The sequence below is a fragment of the Anastrepha ludens genome, chromosome 6 (genome assembly GCF_028408465.1).
Source record: "Anastrepha ludens isolate Willacy chromosome 6, idAnaLude1.1, whole genome shotgun sequence".
NCBI lineage: Eukaryota > Metazoa > Arthropoda > Insecta > Diptera > Tephritidae > Anastrepha > Anastrepha ludens.
In genome coordinates, this window is record NC_071502.1 from 114,519,495 (window position 1) to 114,537,370 (window position 17,876).

The 17,876-nt window shown below is 35.7% G+C and overlaps 2 protein-coding genes across 6 annotated transcripts in view; one reads left to right on the plus strand and one right to left on the minus strand.

Annotated features, from left to right (window-relative positions):
* The first annotated feature begins 1,886 nt into the window (after positions 1–1,886).
* On the plus strand, positions 1,887–15,878 carry LOC128865763 (succinate dehydrogenase [ubiquinone] flavoprotein subunit, mitochondrial). Of its 2 annotated transcripts, XM_054106087.1 has the most exons (6): positions 1,887–1,992; positions 2,067–2,187; positions 13,373–14,764; positions 14,827–15,029; positions 15,093–15,243; positions 15,320–15,878. In XM_054106087.1, exons 2-6 carry the CDS (start codon positions 2,134–2,136, stop codon positions 15,497–15,499), a joined length of 1,980 nt encoding a protein of 659 aa, XP_053962062.1. In that variant the 5' UTR covers positions 1,887–1,992; positions 2,067–2,133; the 3' UTR covers positions 15,500–15,878. The 2 variants fall into 2 exon arrangements, with proteins under 2 accessions (XP_053962062.1, XP_053962063.1); XM_054106088.1 differs by having other exon boundaries at positions 1,924–2,187.
* Positions 15,879–16,249: 371 nt separating this feature from the next.
* LOC128865766 (cytochrome b5 reductase 4) overlaps positions 16,250–17,876 on the minus strand; it is a 48,256-nt gene continuing 46,629 nt past the window's right edge. For 3 of the 4 annotated variants that reach the window (XM_054106097.1, XM_054106095.1, XM_054106096.1), the window contains 2 exons: positions 16,635–16,724; positions 16,250–16,572 (listed from right to left, as the gene is read on the minus strand). In XM_054106097.1, coding sequence (XP_053962072.1) covers positions 16,353–16,572; positions 16,635–16,724 — 310 coding nt within the window. In that variant the 3' untranslated portion in view covers positions 16,250–16,352. The remainder of the gene's footprint in view (positions 16,573–16,634; positions 16,725–17,876) is intronic. The other variant, XM_054106094.1, reaches the window with a different exon arrangement.

Consider the following 17,876-nt stretch of genomic DNA (forward strand, 5'->3'; position numbering starts at 1 on the left):
TTTTTTTCTTCGACTTTCCATTTTTGTAACGCGTAATCACTAATTCGCGCCTTTCAATCGACGTACGACGACCCATCACGGTATTTTTAAATTAAGCTGGACAACCGACTACTTTCAATGTGTAAACTAAATAAGGATATAATCTAATATACTATGCAAAACAAATTTCTTATAATTGCTAACCGGTTTACTGGCGCCGATAACGGTAAAAGTGAACACACGAAATAAGCTGTGACGTCAATTTACCTAGTATTCTGTTTTTGTTGTAAATATTCTACTAAAGCAGAAAAAATTGGAATGCATTTATACATGTTTGTAATTAGAAATAATTTATCTTTGATTGTGCATTTAAATTTTTTTTAAAGTAAATCAAATAAAAATAATTTTACAATTCTTTAGTTTAACATACAGCCACACGAAATAAGCTGTGAGCCACTGTATATGCGCATATAATAATATAAATTCACGTATTTGTATTTGCATATGCCTTCTTATAATATATACTAATATATGTATATAAACATGCATATACATATACAATTTCGCGCAATTTTCAAAAAGAACAAATCTATATGTAAAGATGCATACAAGTCATATGGACATATCAAATATACGAATCTATTCCGTACGCAAGCAAATGTAAGCTAATGTGCTTGAACTGCAAGCGAGAGCGCGGAACGAACGACAAAGAGCACAATCGGCCCCCGCGTTCGGCAACGTTCGACATCTGGGTCTGTCCTACTTGAGTGAGCATATATATGTATGTATATGCGCATATGTAGGTATATAAATTCACATGCTTGTATTATATTTGCATATGCCTTCTTCCTGTGTGCATGGTAATGAACCATTTCTCTGTTGAGAATAGGACGATGAAAAAGTAGGAAATGAAAGGGAGTGTTTCGAGTGTAAAGTGTCTTGAAAAAGGCAAATCGATGATGGTACCTCTTAGTGTTGTTGACTTATTAACGTCTGATGCACAATCAAAATTGAAGATATCTTTCATGAATTTGATATATGTTTCGTCATTTTTCACGTTTGTGTAAATGTAACTGTTCCATTGCAATTCCATTTACCTCCTCCTCTATATCCATACAAAATATCTATCAAACAAATAAAATTAAAATTTTGTTTTGAAAATTGCAACCATTCCATCAATATTTTCTTATGACGTTGTCACGTTAAACTATCGTCAGTAAACCGACTTTACAGACAACCTCTTTTTTTCAAATTTCTCACAGTTTGAGTAGGAGACTCACCACTTTGGAAATAGGTTTTCAATATTTCCCAATTTTGTTCAAGCGTATAGCGTCCCATTTCGTAAATGTCAAACCTTTAAGGAAATTATGAACACATTTGACATGCCATTTGTGTTACCATTCTCCAAAAAATAGGTGGTTCAAAAAGCAAACGCTATATGGCCCACCCTGTATTTATTGAGTTCCGACCGTTTCCCTTTGATTATATAGCTGAAGTGGTTGCAGCCGAATTTCCACACGTCTGCTTCTGTTCGCTTAAAAATAGTTTTTATAAGTTTCGTTTTAGTTTCCAAAAAGAACAAAAGCCTGGTATAGTTTTTTGTTTGTTGTGCTGCAATTATTTTGTCATATTTCGGTAATCTCTAATTCTTTAAAAAATAATTTTAACGTTCTTCGCGCTAACAGATACTTCTCTGCAGATACTGTACACTTTTAAACCAATCATACGAGTTACCCTGCTCGCATTCATGATAATTGCAACCCTGTGCGTCAAGAGGAGAAATTTGTTTTTGATATGATTAATTTTAGCTCCATTTGCATTGTATTCTAGTTCTTTATATTTCTCTACAATTTACGATTAATTGTGGTACTCTGTACTAATTTTAATTACAACTGGTAACTCTGTAATCAACATTGTTTTTGTTTTCCCCATTGGAGCATTGAGTATCAGCAGTGGTAGCCTCTTCTCATCAGTCAATCTGTGCGAGCGCGAGAAGTTTCATAGAATTGACAAGTAAATTAATTTCAAATTGTCGAAATAATAGAAATTCATTTGAAAAATCATTAATCGGTTTAATTTCGAAACAGGTGCAGTGAAAAAACGAAATAACATTCAACAAGCGGAGAGTGCTGAAATCTAATATATACCATTAAAATGGCGAGCTTAATACGTGTACCATCGATTTTGGCCAAGAATGCATCGGCAATGGTAGGTTAACGCAACGGAAGTAAAACCTTAGGAATTAATTTATCTAAAATAGTGTCCATTGTCCATGTTATGCAAAAATAAGTGGATATTTGTGTTCACTACATTAACCGGTGTGAAATTTGTATGAGATGTTTGTATTGTTGGGATTACACAACCATTGTTGCACACAAAGCCCAATCATTATGAGTGGGCCGAATATCGGGTGAGGGGTAAGTGCCAAATTTTGAGGGCGATTTGCGCATTCAGGATGCAATGCATAATATGTGCAAACAAATGCTGTATTGGCGTAAGCATTGTGAAATTCGTTTACTACTATATTTTGAACCATTTTTGGCTAAAACGTTAAAGAGGAACATGCATAACCCGATCAAAATAAGGCCACTGTAACAGAAAAGACCGCATGTTTTCGCAAGTTTATGACGGCAGCGAAGCGTCAGCAGCCAATGAAGAAACCAGACGGTGTTGAGTACTTTTGTTATGTAACTTTCTTTTGCGCAATTATGCGGATTTTCTTCAATAATTTTCCATTTTATATAATTCTATCAAATATTCCAACTACATTAAAAGTTCCGCGCATAGATTTCGAATTCTTATGATGACGATGATGCAAAATATTCAACACGGTGAATTTTATTTTGATACGTTATCTACCTAGGCCTCTCACACTTGCAAATATTCAAACTTAGCCACTTATACAATATTTATATTTTGCATTTATCAACTAAAAACATGCATACCAACTAAGGCGAATATTTGTATTGTTATCAGTTAGAAGCATTCGGATAGTTTGTAGAAAAGGTGTGCCTTTATAATTCGAGTAATTGCCGAATGCTTTACCCTACAATAAATTAAATATTCAATTCTTTAGGGTATAAAAATAGAATTTATAATTTCTCTTTTTTTTTGTTATCAATTATTATAAGCATTTGAAGAGGTTGTAGGAGAGGCGTGTCTTTATGGTTGTAGTATTTACTGAGAGTTTTTCTTTTATAAATTATTAAACATTCAATTAATTAACGCATATAAATAGAATTTCTCAGCTGTTTTTATTTTTGTTCCACTCTGTTTGGAAATCTTCAAGTTATATTTGCATATTGTATTGCTGCTTTGGTAGTGAATTCGAAAAGTCCTTAATATGAAGCGTTAATAACTTTCTAAAATTCAATAACCAATCTGCAAAGTTTGCAATTTAGTTGAAAATTAATTACCCGTCGGGTTAAGGATATTGGATATTATAATAACATACAGCTTCGAAGTGAAAAATACTGTTTATTTGCCTTCAAGAATTTTCGAATTGACCTGAACTTTTAATGTGCGCCACGTAGAAACCAATACTGGAATAAGTTATTTGAGGTTATGAAAAATTAATATTTAACTTCCTTAATTATATTAAATATCACACTGTGCTACGACCTTCGCTAGTTTGCCAGCAATGTTGTTAGGAAGGCTCTTTTACTCGTCACACCGCATTCCACAACTTTGCTACTTTACAGATTTTGTTTTGATAACTGCTACGGTGTGTGTCATTATCTTTTCTTCTCTTTCGTTCATATGATTATGGGTTACCGGGGTTTTTATTATTGACGTCGGACAACTAAGAGCTTGAGTACAACGAACTCCACGAAATAGTATTTGCCCTATAGTAAGTCGTTCTAGACTATTTTTTTTGGTTCAGTATTACTTTCACTATTATATTTTTTATTTTCGCATTAGCATAGCCACATCTTATATATACTTATTTATATTTACTACATACATACATATGTACGAGATTTGCTAAATTTATTTTTCAGGCTGTCACTAAGTGCGCAGTATTAAATATTCTAATTTCTAATCGCTGCTGACAAATTACTGAATATTTCATTAGACATTATCTTCAACTTTTTTCAATTTTTATTGTACTTAATGAAGATTACAAGTGCCATAATATCAAGTACGAATACAGTCAAATCTGGATAAGCGAATTTATACTACAAATTCCAATAACTCCATCGCTTCAACACACGGAAACTTGTACAACCGAGAAACAAAAGCCCCATTTATGAGAGAGTTTTCCAGATGGGTTGGTGCGTGACTACAATTCGGAGAACGTAGATTCAAATTTCCGTAAAATACCAAAAAATTAAGAAAAAGTTTTTTCTAATAGTGGTCTCCCCTCGGCAGTCAATGGCAACCCGAGTGTATTTCTGCTCCTAATAAAATATATCTGCCCTTCGGAGCTGGCTTAAAACTCTAGGTCCCTCCAGTTGTGGAACAACATCAAGACGCACGCCACAAATAGGAGGAGCTCGACCAAACACACCAAAAGGGAGTATGCAACAATTATATATATACATATATATATATATATATATAACCAATCAAGACACCGTCCACTTTTACTCTCGTTAATCCCGGCTTAACTGTACTTGCCGCAATCGGTTCTTTAATCAAATGTTACATATAATTGCCTAATTCGATGAAGTGCCGGTAGTTTTTCAATTCTATCAAATGCGTCACTTTTATTTGTTTTATTTTAATTGTGGCTTGTAAACAATTAATTAATGCCACTTATGGTGTCACTCACTACACAGGCACAGACAAGACCAGATTGTCCGTTTGTTTGAAAATGATTGGCTATACATGCATACATACATATGTACATAGCATCATATTTTGTGCTACATAGGAATGCCTATTGCGGCGCGACTATAAATGCGCAAGGGAGTTCGGGATTCGCGATACTCGTGATGCAAATAAAAAAAAATAAAAAAATGTGGCGAAGCTATATTGCCATTTCGGTTCTGTTATGTGTGGCAGAGCGTTTTGTATGCGATTCCCAACGACGGACGGCAGAAACACTCCAGATGTGCTATTGACTGCCCGAAGGGAGTCCGTGGTTCGAAAAAGTTTGATGTTCCATGGCAATGGTTGTTTTTTTTTTGTTTTGTTTGTTAGTAACTTTTTTTTTATCGATAACCGATATACACACATAATTGAGTATAGATCGTTCCATGAACTTATGCCAAATAGTATTTTTGTTAATTTAATAATACTACTACAATAACAAAGACTTCACTAAAAATTCCCAATCGAATCGAGATCGATATCGGGACATATTTGGGTCTGTTTTCGGGCTTAGTGCAAATAATTTGCAGCTCGTCCAATAAGATGTACATATGTATGTATATACACTCATAGTCAAAAGTATTTACACAAAGTTGCATTTGTCACAATGTTTGCTAGAAAGATTTCGTTTGTTGTTAAAGAACTTTACTAAAAAAACAGTTGCTGTTATCGTTGAAATCTTAAACTGGAATTTATGCCTCCTGTCGTTAAAACTATTCAAACTATTTTATTTGCATCAAACCGCCAACCGCATGACACCGCCAAAACGTAACTGAACTGCTTTCGAAACTGTTGAGAGGCTGCAGGGCTATGTTTGGTGGCAAATGCATGAATTTACTTCCAAATGCACCATAAAACTAAAGGATGAGTCCCCAATCTGTCCAAAACACATTATGACAGAACTCAATTGGCTTCGGTATGTACTCCTTAGCAAAGGCGTGTAGCTTGGATTTGTTCGCTGTACTTATGTCGATCAGCTTAAGGGCAACAAAATTTTTGATTTTTGTACTTTTTATTCTGCGTCGTACTGTTGTTTCACTTACTGCTTTTCCAATCATTCCTACAGAGTTTGCTGTGAGGACAATAGATCTTAACGAAGAATTCTCCTTGATAACCTTCATTAGTATTCTGCGCTCTCTATAGTTAGTAATTGGCTTGTGACCAGTCCTTGCTTTATTTGCTAAATTTCCATAGGTTTTCTTCTTTTGTATTAAATTGTTAACAGTTTTTCATGAATTCGGTTAGATTTTGGCTGATTTCCGCTCATATTTCAATGCTTAGCTCCAGTGTTTAACCACTTTAATAATTTCATTTTCAGAACAAATAGTTTTTCTCACTAATAAATTTAGCAGCAACCAACACATTTTATCAAAACAAAATCAAAACTAGCACTTTTTAGTGCTGTGTAATTACTTTTGACGCAGAAGGCATATATACAAGCGCTTGCTTTAGCGGGTAGTTTACCGTTGTATTCTTTGAATTTGTACTATTTTTATTTGCATACTCTGAAGATTTCAATAGTAGCAACATTTTTCAATACAGTTGTTTGACAACTGCTTGTTTTTAGCAATTGTTCGTTGAACAACTAATAAATAATGCAACAAAATCGGCTTTGTGCAAATACTTTTGACTATGGGTGTATGCATGTCATACGAACACAAGCGTGTCAATATGTAAAGGGAAAAAACAGCTGTTAGTATGACTTAATTGCGATTATGGAAATCTGATAACAGCGTATTGTGTAAAGTGGAATATTTTAATTTTTTTATTTGCAGTTTTTGCTTTACTGTATTTTAGTGTAGTCTATTAAATCCAAATATGTATTTTTATTTCAAATGACTCTTTGCACCTTGGCGCCGTCTGACTTTTTGTTTTTAAAAATGAAATTGTTTCTGCTTACAGTTAGTTTTATTATTATTAGTGATGTTTGACAAATCGAATTTGTTTCATCAACTATTTTTTATAAATATGTATGTGCATACATACATATATTTTTTGCTGAATGTGTTGCGAGTCTAGTATAATTAGCGCACATTGATATTTATGTAGCAAATTGAAAGTAATAGTAAATAATTATTGTGTGATGCAATGAATGAGTAATTAAAAAAAAATTGGTTTCGCGAATTCCATACAAAATTTCGACTAAAATTCAGATGCGAAGAGAGGCACATACGCTCAGCCCAGCCCTCTACCATCTTAGGTTTATTGAAAATAACTTGGTTGTACCATCAATCGTCGTCTATCTCATCTAACGGTAGTTCCTGGAAAAAAATTGTTTCGTCAGGGCGAGACCAAAGGGAAAGGCGTATTAGATATGTGGGCTTAAGGGGGCATATGAAAAAGTGGTTAGTGTTGTTGTAACAGCATACTGGTTAGTGTCGTGTGCTTTGGTCAATTTTAGATAAGTGAGAGTTCAACCTGTTACAGTATCCAGAACGCAATTGTGCCAGAACTGGACATAGATAAAGTATTGTGAAGAGTAAAGGGCACAATAGATCTTAACATCGAAGTGCTTATCTCTATTTTTCATAGTTTATTTATTCCATCACTAAAATTAACACAAATCTTTCAAGTAATGTTTAAAATCTTAATTTTTTCCGAAAATATCTGGATTTTCAATTAAAATTATCAAATCAGATGATACAAAAATAATAAAAATTGTCGTGTGACTGTTCAAAAATTAGCATTCCTTTCTAATACCCAAAACGGGTAATATCCGTCGATTCGACTAACACTGTTAATCTATTTCCATTTTTCGCTCTATTCGATTCTCTTTATTATTATTAAGAATAGTTTCTTATTATTAAAAGTTGTATGGGAAAGTTGCATGCCACATTTAGCATACAAAAAATTGAAAACAAAGAGGAATTTATCGATACGATGAAGATTACTTTTAAAATACATATGTAAAACAGCGTTACGCTTTAAGGGTTGGAGATCAATTATTTATGTCTTATTGACCCTAATTTCTTCATTTTCTACATATATGTATGTATGAGTATTTACCAAGGATGATAGGTTACTAGGTTTGGCCAATAACTATGGCGAAAAACAACAATGTGAGGGGAACTTCGGCTGCCACGTTGTAGGGGACTCGGCAGCCGAGCTCTGCACGATCATTTTACATGTATTCACACACTCGTCCCATCAGTCATTGTTCAATAGCAACAATATGAGTGGAGAGTTTTGACTTTTTCCATATATTACTAACGCAGTTGCACAATTATTTCACATATATTCACACACTCGTCCAATCAGGCGTTGTGCAGAGATGGCAACGAATTGACATTGTGTTAATTTTTTCGTATATGACTAGCACATTCTAAGTTTTTTCATAAAGAAACTGATTCATTAGCCCCGCTACGTCAGCCCATCAACTTATTCAGTCAAATTCGCTGAGAGCCGGCTAACGATCTGATATCGGCCACACCATTAAAAACCTTTTCACCATGAGAATTTACTATTTATCTACTACTTCATCATCAAAATTGTTTATTGTTGAGGACTTTAGTTCATCGGAACTAGACATCACTGTATTCATTTATTTGGGTTCACTCGCTTTACACGCAAGTTTCAGTGGAATTGTTGTACATTCATTGTAACTATAATACGAATGGCGATTTACATGTAATGCAATTGGTCATGTAATGCAATTGGTCATGTAACCAACGTTTATTGTAAATGAGCTTAGTTTAAAGCTTATATAATATTTGCCCCTTTCTAATATTCTCGTGATTTCAGTCGTAGTAACGTAAACTTTAGTTCCCTCCTGTGAAATAAATTGCAAAAATGCATTTGGATATTTGTCATGGCCTGGGGGGAAACAAGTGCTACAAAATATCTATAATATTGATCTCTTTCAACTCGACACCGCATCGGCCGAAGGGTACAGTTTGGGCTAGCAAAAATTATCAAGCAATAGATTCCAGAAAATTGTAGATTGTACTATGTACTTCGGAAATGAAAATGTGCTGACCGGTGTGCGGCAACAAAATTGGAATGGTTTGCATGATTAATTTACCAATTGGAACGGTTTGCATGATTAATTTAGTCACGAAAATAATTATATATATATGTATAACAATATATATATAGTGGCACGATAAAAAAGTAACTACCGAATTCAAAAAACATTTTTTTTTTAATTTTCTAGAATAATGACTAATTATGTTTTTTCAACTATTGTTTGGTGTTTTTTTTTTAGCCCATTTGTCTATAGAAAGTTATTTGTACTAATACGGCCTGCACCTGCTTGAGAAATATAAAATAACTACATGACAATTTTCAATTTCGCTCGGTTCTACCTTATCGGAAACAATCCGGATTTTAATTCGGCCAAAGACTGAAACTTCCGCGACATTCCAATTTAAGGGAAATGTTTTATGTTGACAAGACAATGGCATAGATCTTTTAAAACTGAGCGCTTACGATTGCTGCAAGGTGACTTACGATAAAAAAAAACTGTTATTAGAGATCTCCACTTAACTCAGACGCGCTGGGGTGGTTTTATAAGGCGGCCTAACATTAACACAAATATTTTTAGGAGATTGTAGCATACTATTTATTTTTCTTTTATTTATAGCAATTTATACAAAAATAAATTACAGTACAAATTTTAATGTATAAGCGACACTAGCTACGAGGCTTGCAGTCGTAAAAATGCCAACAACATGCGGTGTTTACCAAGCGGTCCCCCATCCAAGAACTAACCGCGCCCGATGCTGCTTAATTTTGGTGATCGAACGAGAGCCGTTGACAATTGCAGCATATAAAGGGTTTTCCAATAAGAGGTGTTATTTTGATATTCAAAGAAAAATGCTATTTTTTAATATAAATGATCGGATGTTTATTTCATTATAAAGAGGCAGGTATGCCGTTAATAGTGGAAAATAACAGCAGGCAAACGACCACGCTTACAGGACAATATCCTTTTCATGAAATTTTCATTACCGAATTGCAAAGTGGCTGCCCTATGTCCTCGATAGTCTCACGAATTCCATCTTTGAGGTCTTGAATCGACCCAGGGCTGTTGGCGTAGACCTTCTCTTTCACGTGGCCCCAAAGAAAAAAGTCACAAGGTGTTAAATCACATATCTCGGTGGCCAATTGTGATCACCTCTTCGAGAGATAACACGGTCCGGAAACTTTTCCCGTAAAAGATCAATGGTTTCGTTGCTTGTGTGGCACGTAGCGCCGTCTTGTTGAAAATAAACGTTGTCCAGATCAATACCATCCATCGATAGATAATACCTGTTATTGGAAAACTCTTTATTTGGAACTTATAGAGCACTTTTGGCTCTACGCTGCACCCGAAGTTAAAGCATATTATATATATACATATGTACCTATATACATATAGTGCATTTCAATCGCCACTCTTTTCTTTCTGGTCCGACTCGTCGAATAAGATTTCAGATTTCAACAGCGTCATTTAATAATGATTTTAAATGAAATTTTAATATTAAATAGACTCTTATGAATTACAATTCAGTGGGGGAATGTGCAACGCTAATGTTTATATTGGCAAAAAATCGGCTACACAAATCTGATTTTTCTGAAAAGTAATAATTATACACAGTTTTACGCTCATTATACAATTAATATTGATGTGACTAAGTTGCGCTAAAAGCTTTGTCAAGTGTCTGACGCAAATTGTTGCATTTACTTCAATAATGGCATAACTCAAAAAACCAAAATGTCGACAAAAACGGTTTCAAATTTTTCAATTTACTTTCCATCGCTAAGTAAAAGTAAAGATATATTTTCATCTAATGGTATACTGTTAATAGATATCGCGAAGAAATGTTTACACGACATAAAAGAAGAGCTTATGTCAATTTCCGCATATTTATCTAAAAAAATTGTTTTTGGGTTATGACACTATTGAAGTAAATGAATGATAGGTAACACTTGCACATGCATTAGAATGTTCGTATTTAATGATTTCGATACCTAAGCACTTAGAAAGATATGAATACTTAAGGCGGATTGCTAAGATTAAGCAGGAACCGGTTCAAGGGGTTGGTAGGTAGCTAAACACAAATATTTAACTCTTCTTAATGTCATCATGTCCTATACAAGTATACAGCTGTCCACAAAATAATAGGAGTGCCGATATGAAAAATATAAGTGAGTGCACAATTTTTTTTATCGCTAACGCAAGTGACACCGATTAATAACGGTACACCTAACGGGTCACTAGTATTGAAATGTGAATCGAAATTTATTATTGCTTTCCCTATTTTAAAACTGTAACACATTTTGTTGTAGAAGGTTGTTATTGCGCCACACAAAATAATAGGAGTGCGAACTTTGTTTCTTAAAATATCGATAAACTAGCAAACATATTTACAAAAATCGAAAAGTAAGAAGGTTACTAGTAATTTCGAAGAATTATTGTTAATATTTGGGTTGATTTATTTTGTCTTAGTGGGTAGAGGAAAGCATTGTACGGAAGAGAAGCGAGCTTTAATCAAAAGTCTCAAGAACAGCGGAAAAACGTAAAAGGATATTCAAAATATACTTGCATGTTCTGCACAAATGATAGCAAACGGCTTGTATTATAAAACAAAAGCTGAAAAACGCGGGCGAAAACAAAAACTTTCCTCTAAGGACGATCGCAACATCATACGCACCTGGAAAGGTAACCCATTTGTTTCCGCAAGGAAAATACGCGACGATCTTGATTTACCAGTTAGTGCTGAAACTGTACACAGACATTTGGTCAATCATAATTTATACGCAAGAAGTCCCCGGAAAGTGCCCCTTCTAAAAAAGAAGCATGTGCAAGCCCGTATAGAGTTTGCACAGGAGCAAAAATCTTGGCCGGCTAGTAAATGGCGAAATATTTGGTGGTCAGATGAAAGTAAAATCGAGTTGTTTGGCAGTTCAGGCTCCAGAAAGTATGTTCGACGCCCACCCAATATGGAATATAATCCTCGATTCACAACAAAAACAGTGAAGCATGGTGGCGCTAAGGTCATGGTATGGGGTAGCTTTTCGTATGGCGCCGTAGATCCAATATATTTAATTGAAGGCATGATGGATCAAAAGCTTTATGTGAGGATATTAGAAGAAGTTATGCTACCATATGCCACATGGAATATGCCTCTAAAATTGATATTTCAACAGGATAATGATCCTAAGCACACGAGTAAGTCAGCGAAAGAATGGTTCAGAGTCAATGGGATTGAGCTTATGCGCTGGCCTGCTCAGTCTCCCGGCCTCAACCCAATAGAAAATCTATGGACCGATATTAAAAAATGTGTTGATCAACAAAAACCCACCAATTTGAAAGATTTATGGAAGGTGGTAAAAGAGGTATGGGAAGGAATGCCAATTAAGCGTTGTCAGGATCTCACCGACTCAATGCCACGAAGGTGCAAAGCAGTGTTAAGAAATCGAGGATATACCACGAAGTATTAATGTCTTTAAATAGTTTTGAAGATCTTTAAGACCATTTAGTGTTAAAAGTTTAGAGAAACTAAGTATTATACAAATCACTCCTATTTTTATGTGGAAGCAATTTTTTATATATCTTTACCCGAATTAAATTTTAAGTTTATGTATACGTTTAATTGAAATGTTTTAACTACGAATAGATATATATAGCTCATGTGATTAATGTTACGCTAAAAGTTTTGAAATAAAACCATTTTATTCTAAAAAAATGAACTTTGAACATTTTTCATGTCGGCACTCCTATTATTTTGTGGACAGCTGTACATATGTATGTATGTATGCACTTGATATTGCGTTCAAGACTTGAATTTGAAAGAGGTGAACAGAAAAATTACAAGAAGAAAATTTGGAATTTATGTGAGTGGCAAGATAAATTCATCACATATTGATAATTTTTTGACTATACCTATATATATTTTTTTTTTGTTTTTTTCCAAATTAATTTTAATATTAATAATAATAAAAACCATATAAATCCAACTTTCAAACTTTGTGCTACATTTTTAAAATTTCATCCAATTTACATTACAAATTCACATTTTTCCATTCATTATTAAAAAAAGGCTGTTTAATTTTAGTATAATTATGTGCAAGTTTAAAGAGGTTCAAAATTCTCGTTGATTTTTGAAAAAGTTTCTTGATTCCATCACTTAAAAAAATTGTTTCTTTAGTAAAAAAAGTTATTTAAAAACAAAATTGGATGATTAATTTTGCGCCACCTTGTATTTTACAAAACTGAATGCAGCTTTGCAGATTGGGTTCAGTTTAAAGAGGTTCGAAATTCTCGTTGATTTTTGAAAAAGTTTCTTGATTCCATCACTTAAAAAAATTGTTTCTTTAGTAAAAAAGTTATTTAAAACCAAATTAGATGATTAATTTTGCGCCACCTTGTATTTTACAAAACTGAATGCAGCTTTGCATTCTAAGTTCATGCGCAAATAATTGTAAATTTATCCTGCAAAAATCTGAAGGCAATCTGCATTCGCAGTTTGTTCGCTAACAACCGTCAATTTTTCCTTCATCAATATTATCCGTTAACCCCTTAAATAATGATTTTTTCGTATATTGGAAAAAAATATTATCTCACTGTTTATATGTATGTTTTGTATATTTTCAGCTGCGCACTGCTTCTGTGGTGCCACAACGGGAACTACATATTACACATGGCAAAAATGATGCCAAAGTTCGCACCGATGCCATCTCAAAGGAATACCCAATAGTCGATCACTCTTACGATGCGATTGTTGTTGGCGCAGGTGGTGCCGGTTTGCGTGCCGCTTTCGGCTTGGTTGCCGAAGGTTTCAAAACAGCTGTCATCTCCAAGCTATTCCCCACCCGTTCGCACACAATTGCCGCCCAGGGAGGCATTAATGCCGCCCTTGGTAACATGGAGGAAGACGATTGGAAGTGGCACATGTACGATACGATAAAGGGTTCAGATTGGTTGGGCGACCAAGATGCCATACACTACATGACCCGCGAAGCACCAAAGGCTGTCATTGAATTGGAGAACTACGGCATGCCTTTCTCGCGCACACCCGAAGGTAAAATCTATCAACGTGCTTTCGGTGGCCAAAGTCTGAAGTTCGGCAAGGGTGGTCAAGCGCATCGTTGTTGTGCCGTGGCAGATCGCACAGGTCATTCGCTGTTGCACACACTCTACGGTCAGTCGTTGAGTTACGACTGCAATTATTTCGTTGAATATTTCGCCTTGGATTTAATTTTTGAGGATGGCAAATGCAAGGGTGTTTTGGCATTAAATCTGGAAGATGGCACATTACATCGTTTCCGCGCACACAACACCGTTATCGCCACCGGTGGCTATGGACGTGCTTTCTTCTCATGCACCTCAGCGCACACCTGCACTGGTGATGGTAATGCGATGGTCGCACGTCAGGGATTGCCTTTGCAAGACTTGGAATTCGTACAGTTCCACCCAACTGGTATTTATGGTGCAGGCTGTTTAATGACTGAAGGTTGCCGTGGTGAAGGCGGTTATCTGGTCAACTCGAAAGGTGAACGTTTCATGGAACGTTATGCGCCGGTAGCCAAAGATCTCGCCTCACGTGATGTTGTTTCACGCTCAATGACCATTGAAATTATGGAAGGACGTGGTGTGGGTCCCGAAAAAGATCACGTGCACTTGCAATTGCATCATTTGCCTCCAGATCAGTTGGCTCAACGTTTGCCTGGCATCTCCGAAACCGCTATGATCTTTGCTGGTGTAGATGTGACACGTGAACCAATCCCAGTACTCCCGACCGTGCACTACAATATGGGCGGCATCCCAACCAACTACAAAGGCCAAGCATTGACCATCGACGAGAACGGCTGCGATGTAGTGATTTGCGGTTTGTATGCCTGCGGCGAGGCAGCCAGTTCATCGGTGCATGGAGCTAATCGTTTGGGTGCTAATTCCTTGCTGGATTTAGTGGTGTTTGGACGTGCATGTGCGCTGACAATTGCCGAAGAGAACAAACCTGGCGTGCCAGCACCTAGTTTGAAGGATGTGAGTGGAATAATAATTTGCCTGGAAATATTTATATTTATTAATGCCCACACATTTTTCAGAACGCTGGTGAAATGTCTGTTGCCAATCTGGATAAAATAAAGCACAATGAGGGCAAGATCACTACCGCAGATTTGCGCTTGAAAATGCAAAAGACCATGCAGAGCCATGCCGCTGTATTCCGTGATGGTCCCATACTGCAGAAGGGCGTTGAGAAAATGAAGGATATCTACAAAGAGTTCCAAGATGTTAAGGTTATTGATAAGTAAGTCTGCATCAAGTGGAGAAATAGAGTGTGCAACACAACAATTCTCTTTTTACATATTAGGTCGAATGTATGGAACTCGGACTTGGCTGAGACGCTTGAACTGCAAAATTTATTGTCCAATGCGCAAATGACAATTGTTGCTGCTGAGAACCGCAAGGAGTCACGTGGGGCACATGCGCGTGAGGACTACAAGACACGTATTGATGAATATGTAAGCTACCGGTCGCGCTGCACGTTGAGTGTTCAAAGTGTAATTCCAAAATATTTTTGTTTTTGTATTTCCATAGGACTACAGCAAACCACTTGAAGGTCAACCTAAAGTACCATTGGACCAACACTGGCGCAAGCACACATTGACATGGGTCTGTGGTGATGCTGGAGAGGTTACAATCAAGTACCGTGAAGTCATTGATAAGACATTGGACGGCACCGTACAAACTGTGCCACCAGCAATACGCTCCTATTAAAACGCACGATTAGTTTTTGCATGGGACATCAGAACCACCAACACCACAAACTTCTTTGGAGTGACATACATTTGTTATTAAATGTCGGCTTAAGTTATTCCTAAATATTTTACACGCTTTGTGTTCTTTGGATTCGTGAAAGTTCCAAAAGAGCTGAATCTTTACAACTATTTAAAATGATAGACGCTATTTAAGCAGCGTAGTTAACGCCTTCCCTCTACTTACGAAACTTATAATTTATTAACTAAAACGAGAAGAATATCTTTTGTGCCCTCCAAACTACACTTACACACTCGCAACACTTCTAAAGGTATTTTGCATTGCATACTTAAATATGCAAAGTTGAAAAACAACAAAATCGATTGTTTTATTTACTTAATAGTTTTATTTTTTAGTATGTAACTGGTGCACGATAAAGCAATGCGAAATTGCCTTAAAGTAACGCATTCGTATTCGTTCGAAAACTCAGCACTGTCTTAAACGCTTTAAAAACTTCATACTATTCTGCTAGAAGTGGTGTGGTGTGTATTGGAGTATGTTTCCGCTACTTCTAGTAATTTGTTGAAATTTTATTAAATTATACCTAAACATAAATATTTAAAGATAATGAAAGGAGGAAGGAGAAAATTGTATATGAAAGAATAAATGGCGTTCAAAATATGAATGGAATTTAAAAAGAAAAAGGACAATTATGGTTTCATTATTTAAATTATCCTTTTATAGGTAGGTATCAATATATTCTTATAAAATCTCAAAAGCGAATACTTTTAAATAAACACATATAAATAGCTACGAATCGCTAACACCAAAACATATATGCTACATAATAATTGTTTAATTGATTTAACTTATTCTATCCCTGAAAAATGTGTACATTTTCCGCATTAAATTTTAAATCTTTCAATATATTCTCTGTCGCTTCACTGAATCCACTGGGCCCACAAATCGCCACAAAACTAGCATATTCTGGTGTGTTTTTTGTCATCAGCGGGGCGAGCAATTCATTGCAGATGCGTCCACGCAGCCCCGTCCACTCTGCGTCAGCCTCAGAAAGCACGTTCAATAGTTGAAATCTGCAAGCAATAAGGAAAATATTTTATAACGTATTTATTGCGCAAAGACGCCACCAACTAACCTCTCATCAGTTGCCTGCAGTCGCTCCAGCTCATTGTGGCACCAAATGTCCGCTGGAGTTTTATTGAAATACAAAAGACGTAAATAGTCGCTGCAAAGATAAGAAAGTGTGAAATTTTCAATAAAATAAGAGCAGCGTAAAAACTCTGAGTAGGCAACTCGACATAAAATTTCTAATTTTTTCAAGACGCCCGATTCCACCAGACGAAAGTAGAAAAAGGGTAGGTAGAGATTTTCTTGTGCGCCGTTGAAGCGTTTCAAACTTTCAAATATCACTAACTTCAAGGCGCATTCATACTCGCCTAAGATGATGTTACTAGAAGAGCTAAATTGTTTTTTGGTGTGGTACCCACAAGGGCTGGGGGCGCCAGATGGCGCGAGCAACACACATACCGTGTGGATCACTCCCTGTGTGTGTTACGGCCTGAGCAGGTCTTAAGATGACACTGATTGCATCTAACCGATGTCGAGTTCGTTTGGACCCGTTTTTGGCAAACGCAGTGGTAATAAACCTCGAGTCCAAGGTTCGATGCTAGTCCTGAAGAGAAGTATTTGGAGCAGACTTGCTGTATAGGTCTGCTCCTGTGACGACAGATGAGGGTTAAGATACGGTACACTATACAGGGCTAGTTTACTAGGGCGGCAGCCCTTGGTCGGGCAAAATCCGAGGCATTTCGGTAACATAGTACCGGCTGCCATGGGAATGTAATTTGTGTTTGCTTTCGTTTTGGTGGTGTGAACATGAAAGTGATCGGTTTTGTTTACATTCTGATTAATATTTGTAGAAAGTAGTCAGCTGACTTCGATATTGGGAAAATACCCATTTGGTCCCCCGCCTCTTTTAAAAAAAGGGGTATAAGGGGGGGTAGAGGGGGTATTCTACTTTCTAAAAGTGAAAACCTCACTTGGCGGCGGCTTATAGTTTTTAAGTTATTTGAGTTTAAAAATTGTAAAATTGACCAAGAATTCTCCTATTTTGGTTACTACAACCAGCCGAAGTGCTGCCAGACATCGTATAAATAAACAATTTTAGAAGATAATAAATGAATAGAAATACAAAATTTTACAAATTATTTCTATATTATATACGTCTATTCATATATATATATATATATATATATATATATAGGTATATTTATGAATATATGTATATATTTATATACATATGTATATTAATGCTTGATTTTCAGTAAAGTATGTTTGATTGTATGCATTTTGAATATATGATATATATATATGATAT

Bases quoted from the DNA above. Each gene is read 5' to 3' on its own strand.
- LOC128865763 (XM_054106087.1), top strand. From the start codon at position 2,134: ATGGCGAGCTTAATACGTGTACCATCGATTTTGGCCAAGAATGCATCG. The intron at 15,030-15,092 runs GTAAGTCTGCAT...TTTACATATTAG, and splicing joins GATGTTAAGGTTATTGATAA to GTCGAATGTATGGAACTCGG. The intron at 15,244-15,319 runs GTAAGCTACCGG...GTATTTCCATAG, and splicing joins AGACACGTATTGATGAATAT to GACTACAGCAAACCACTTGA.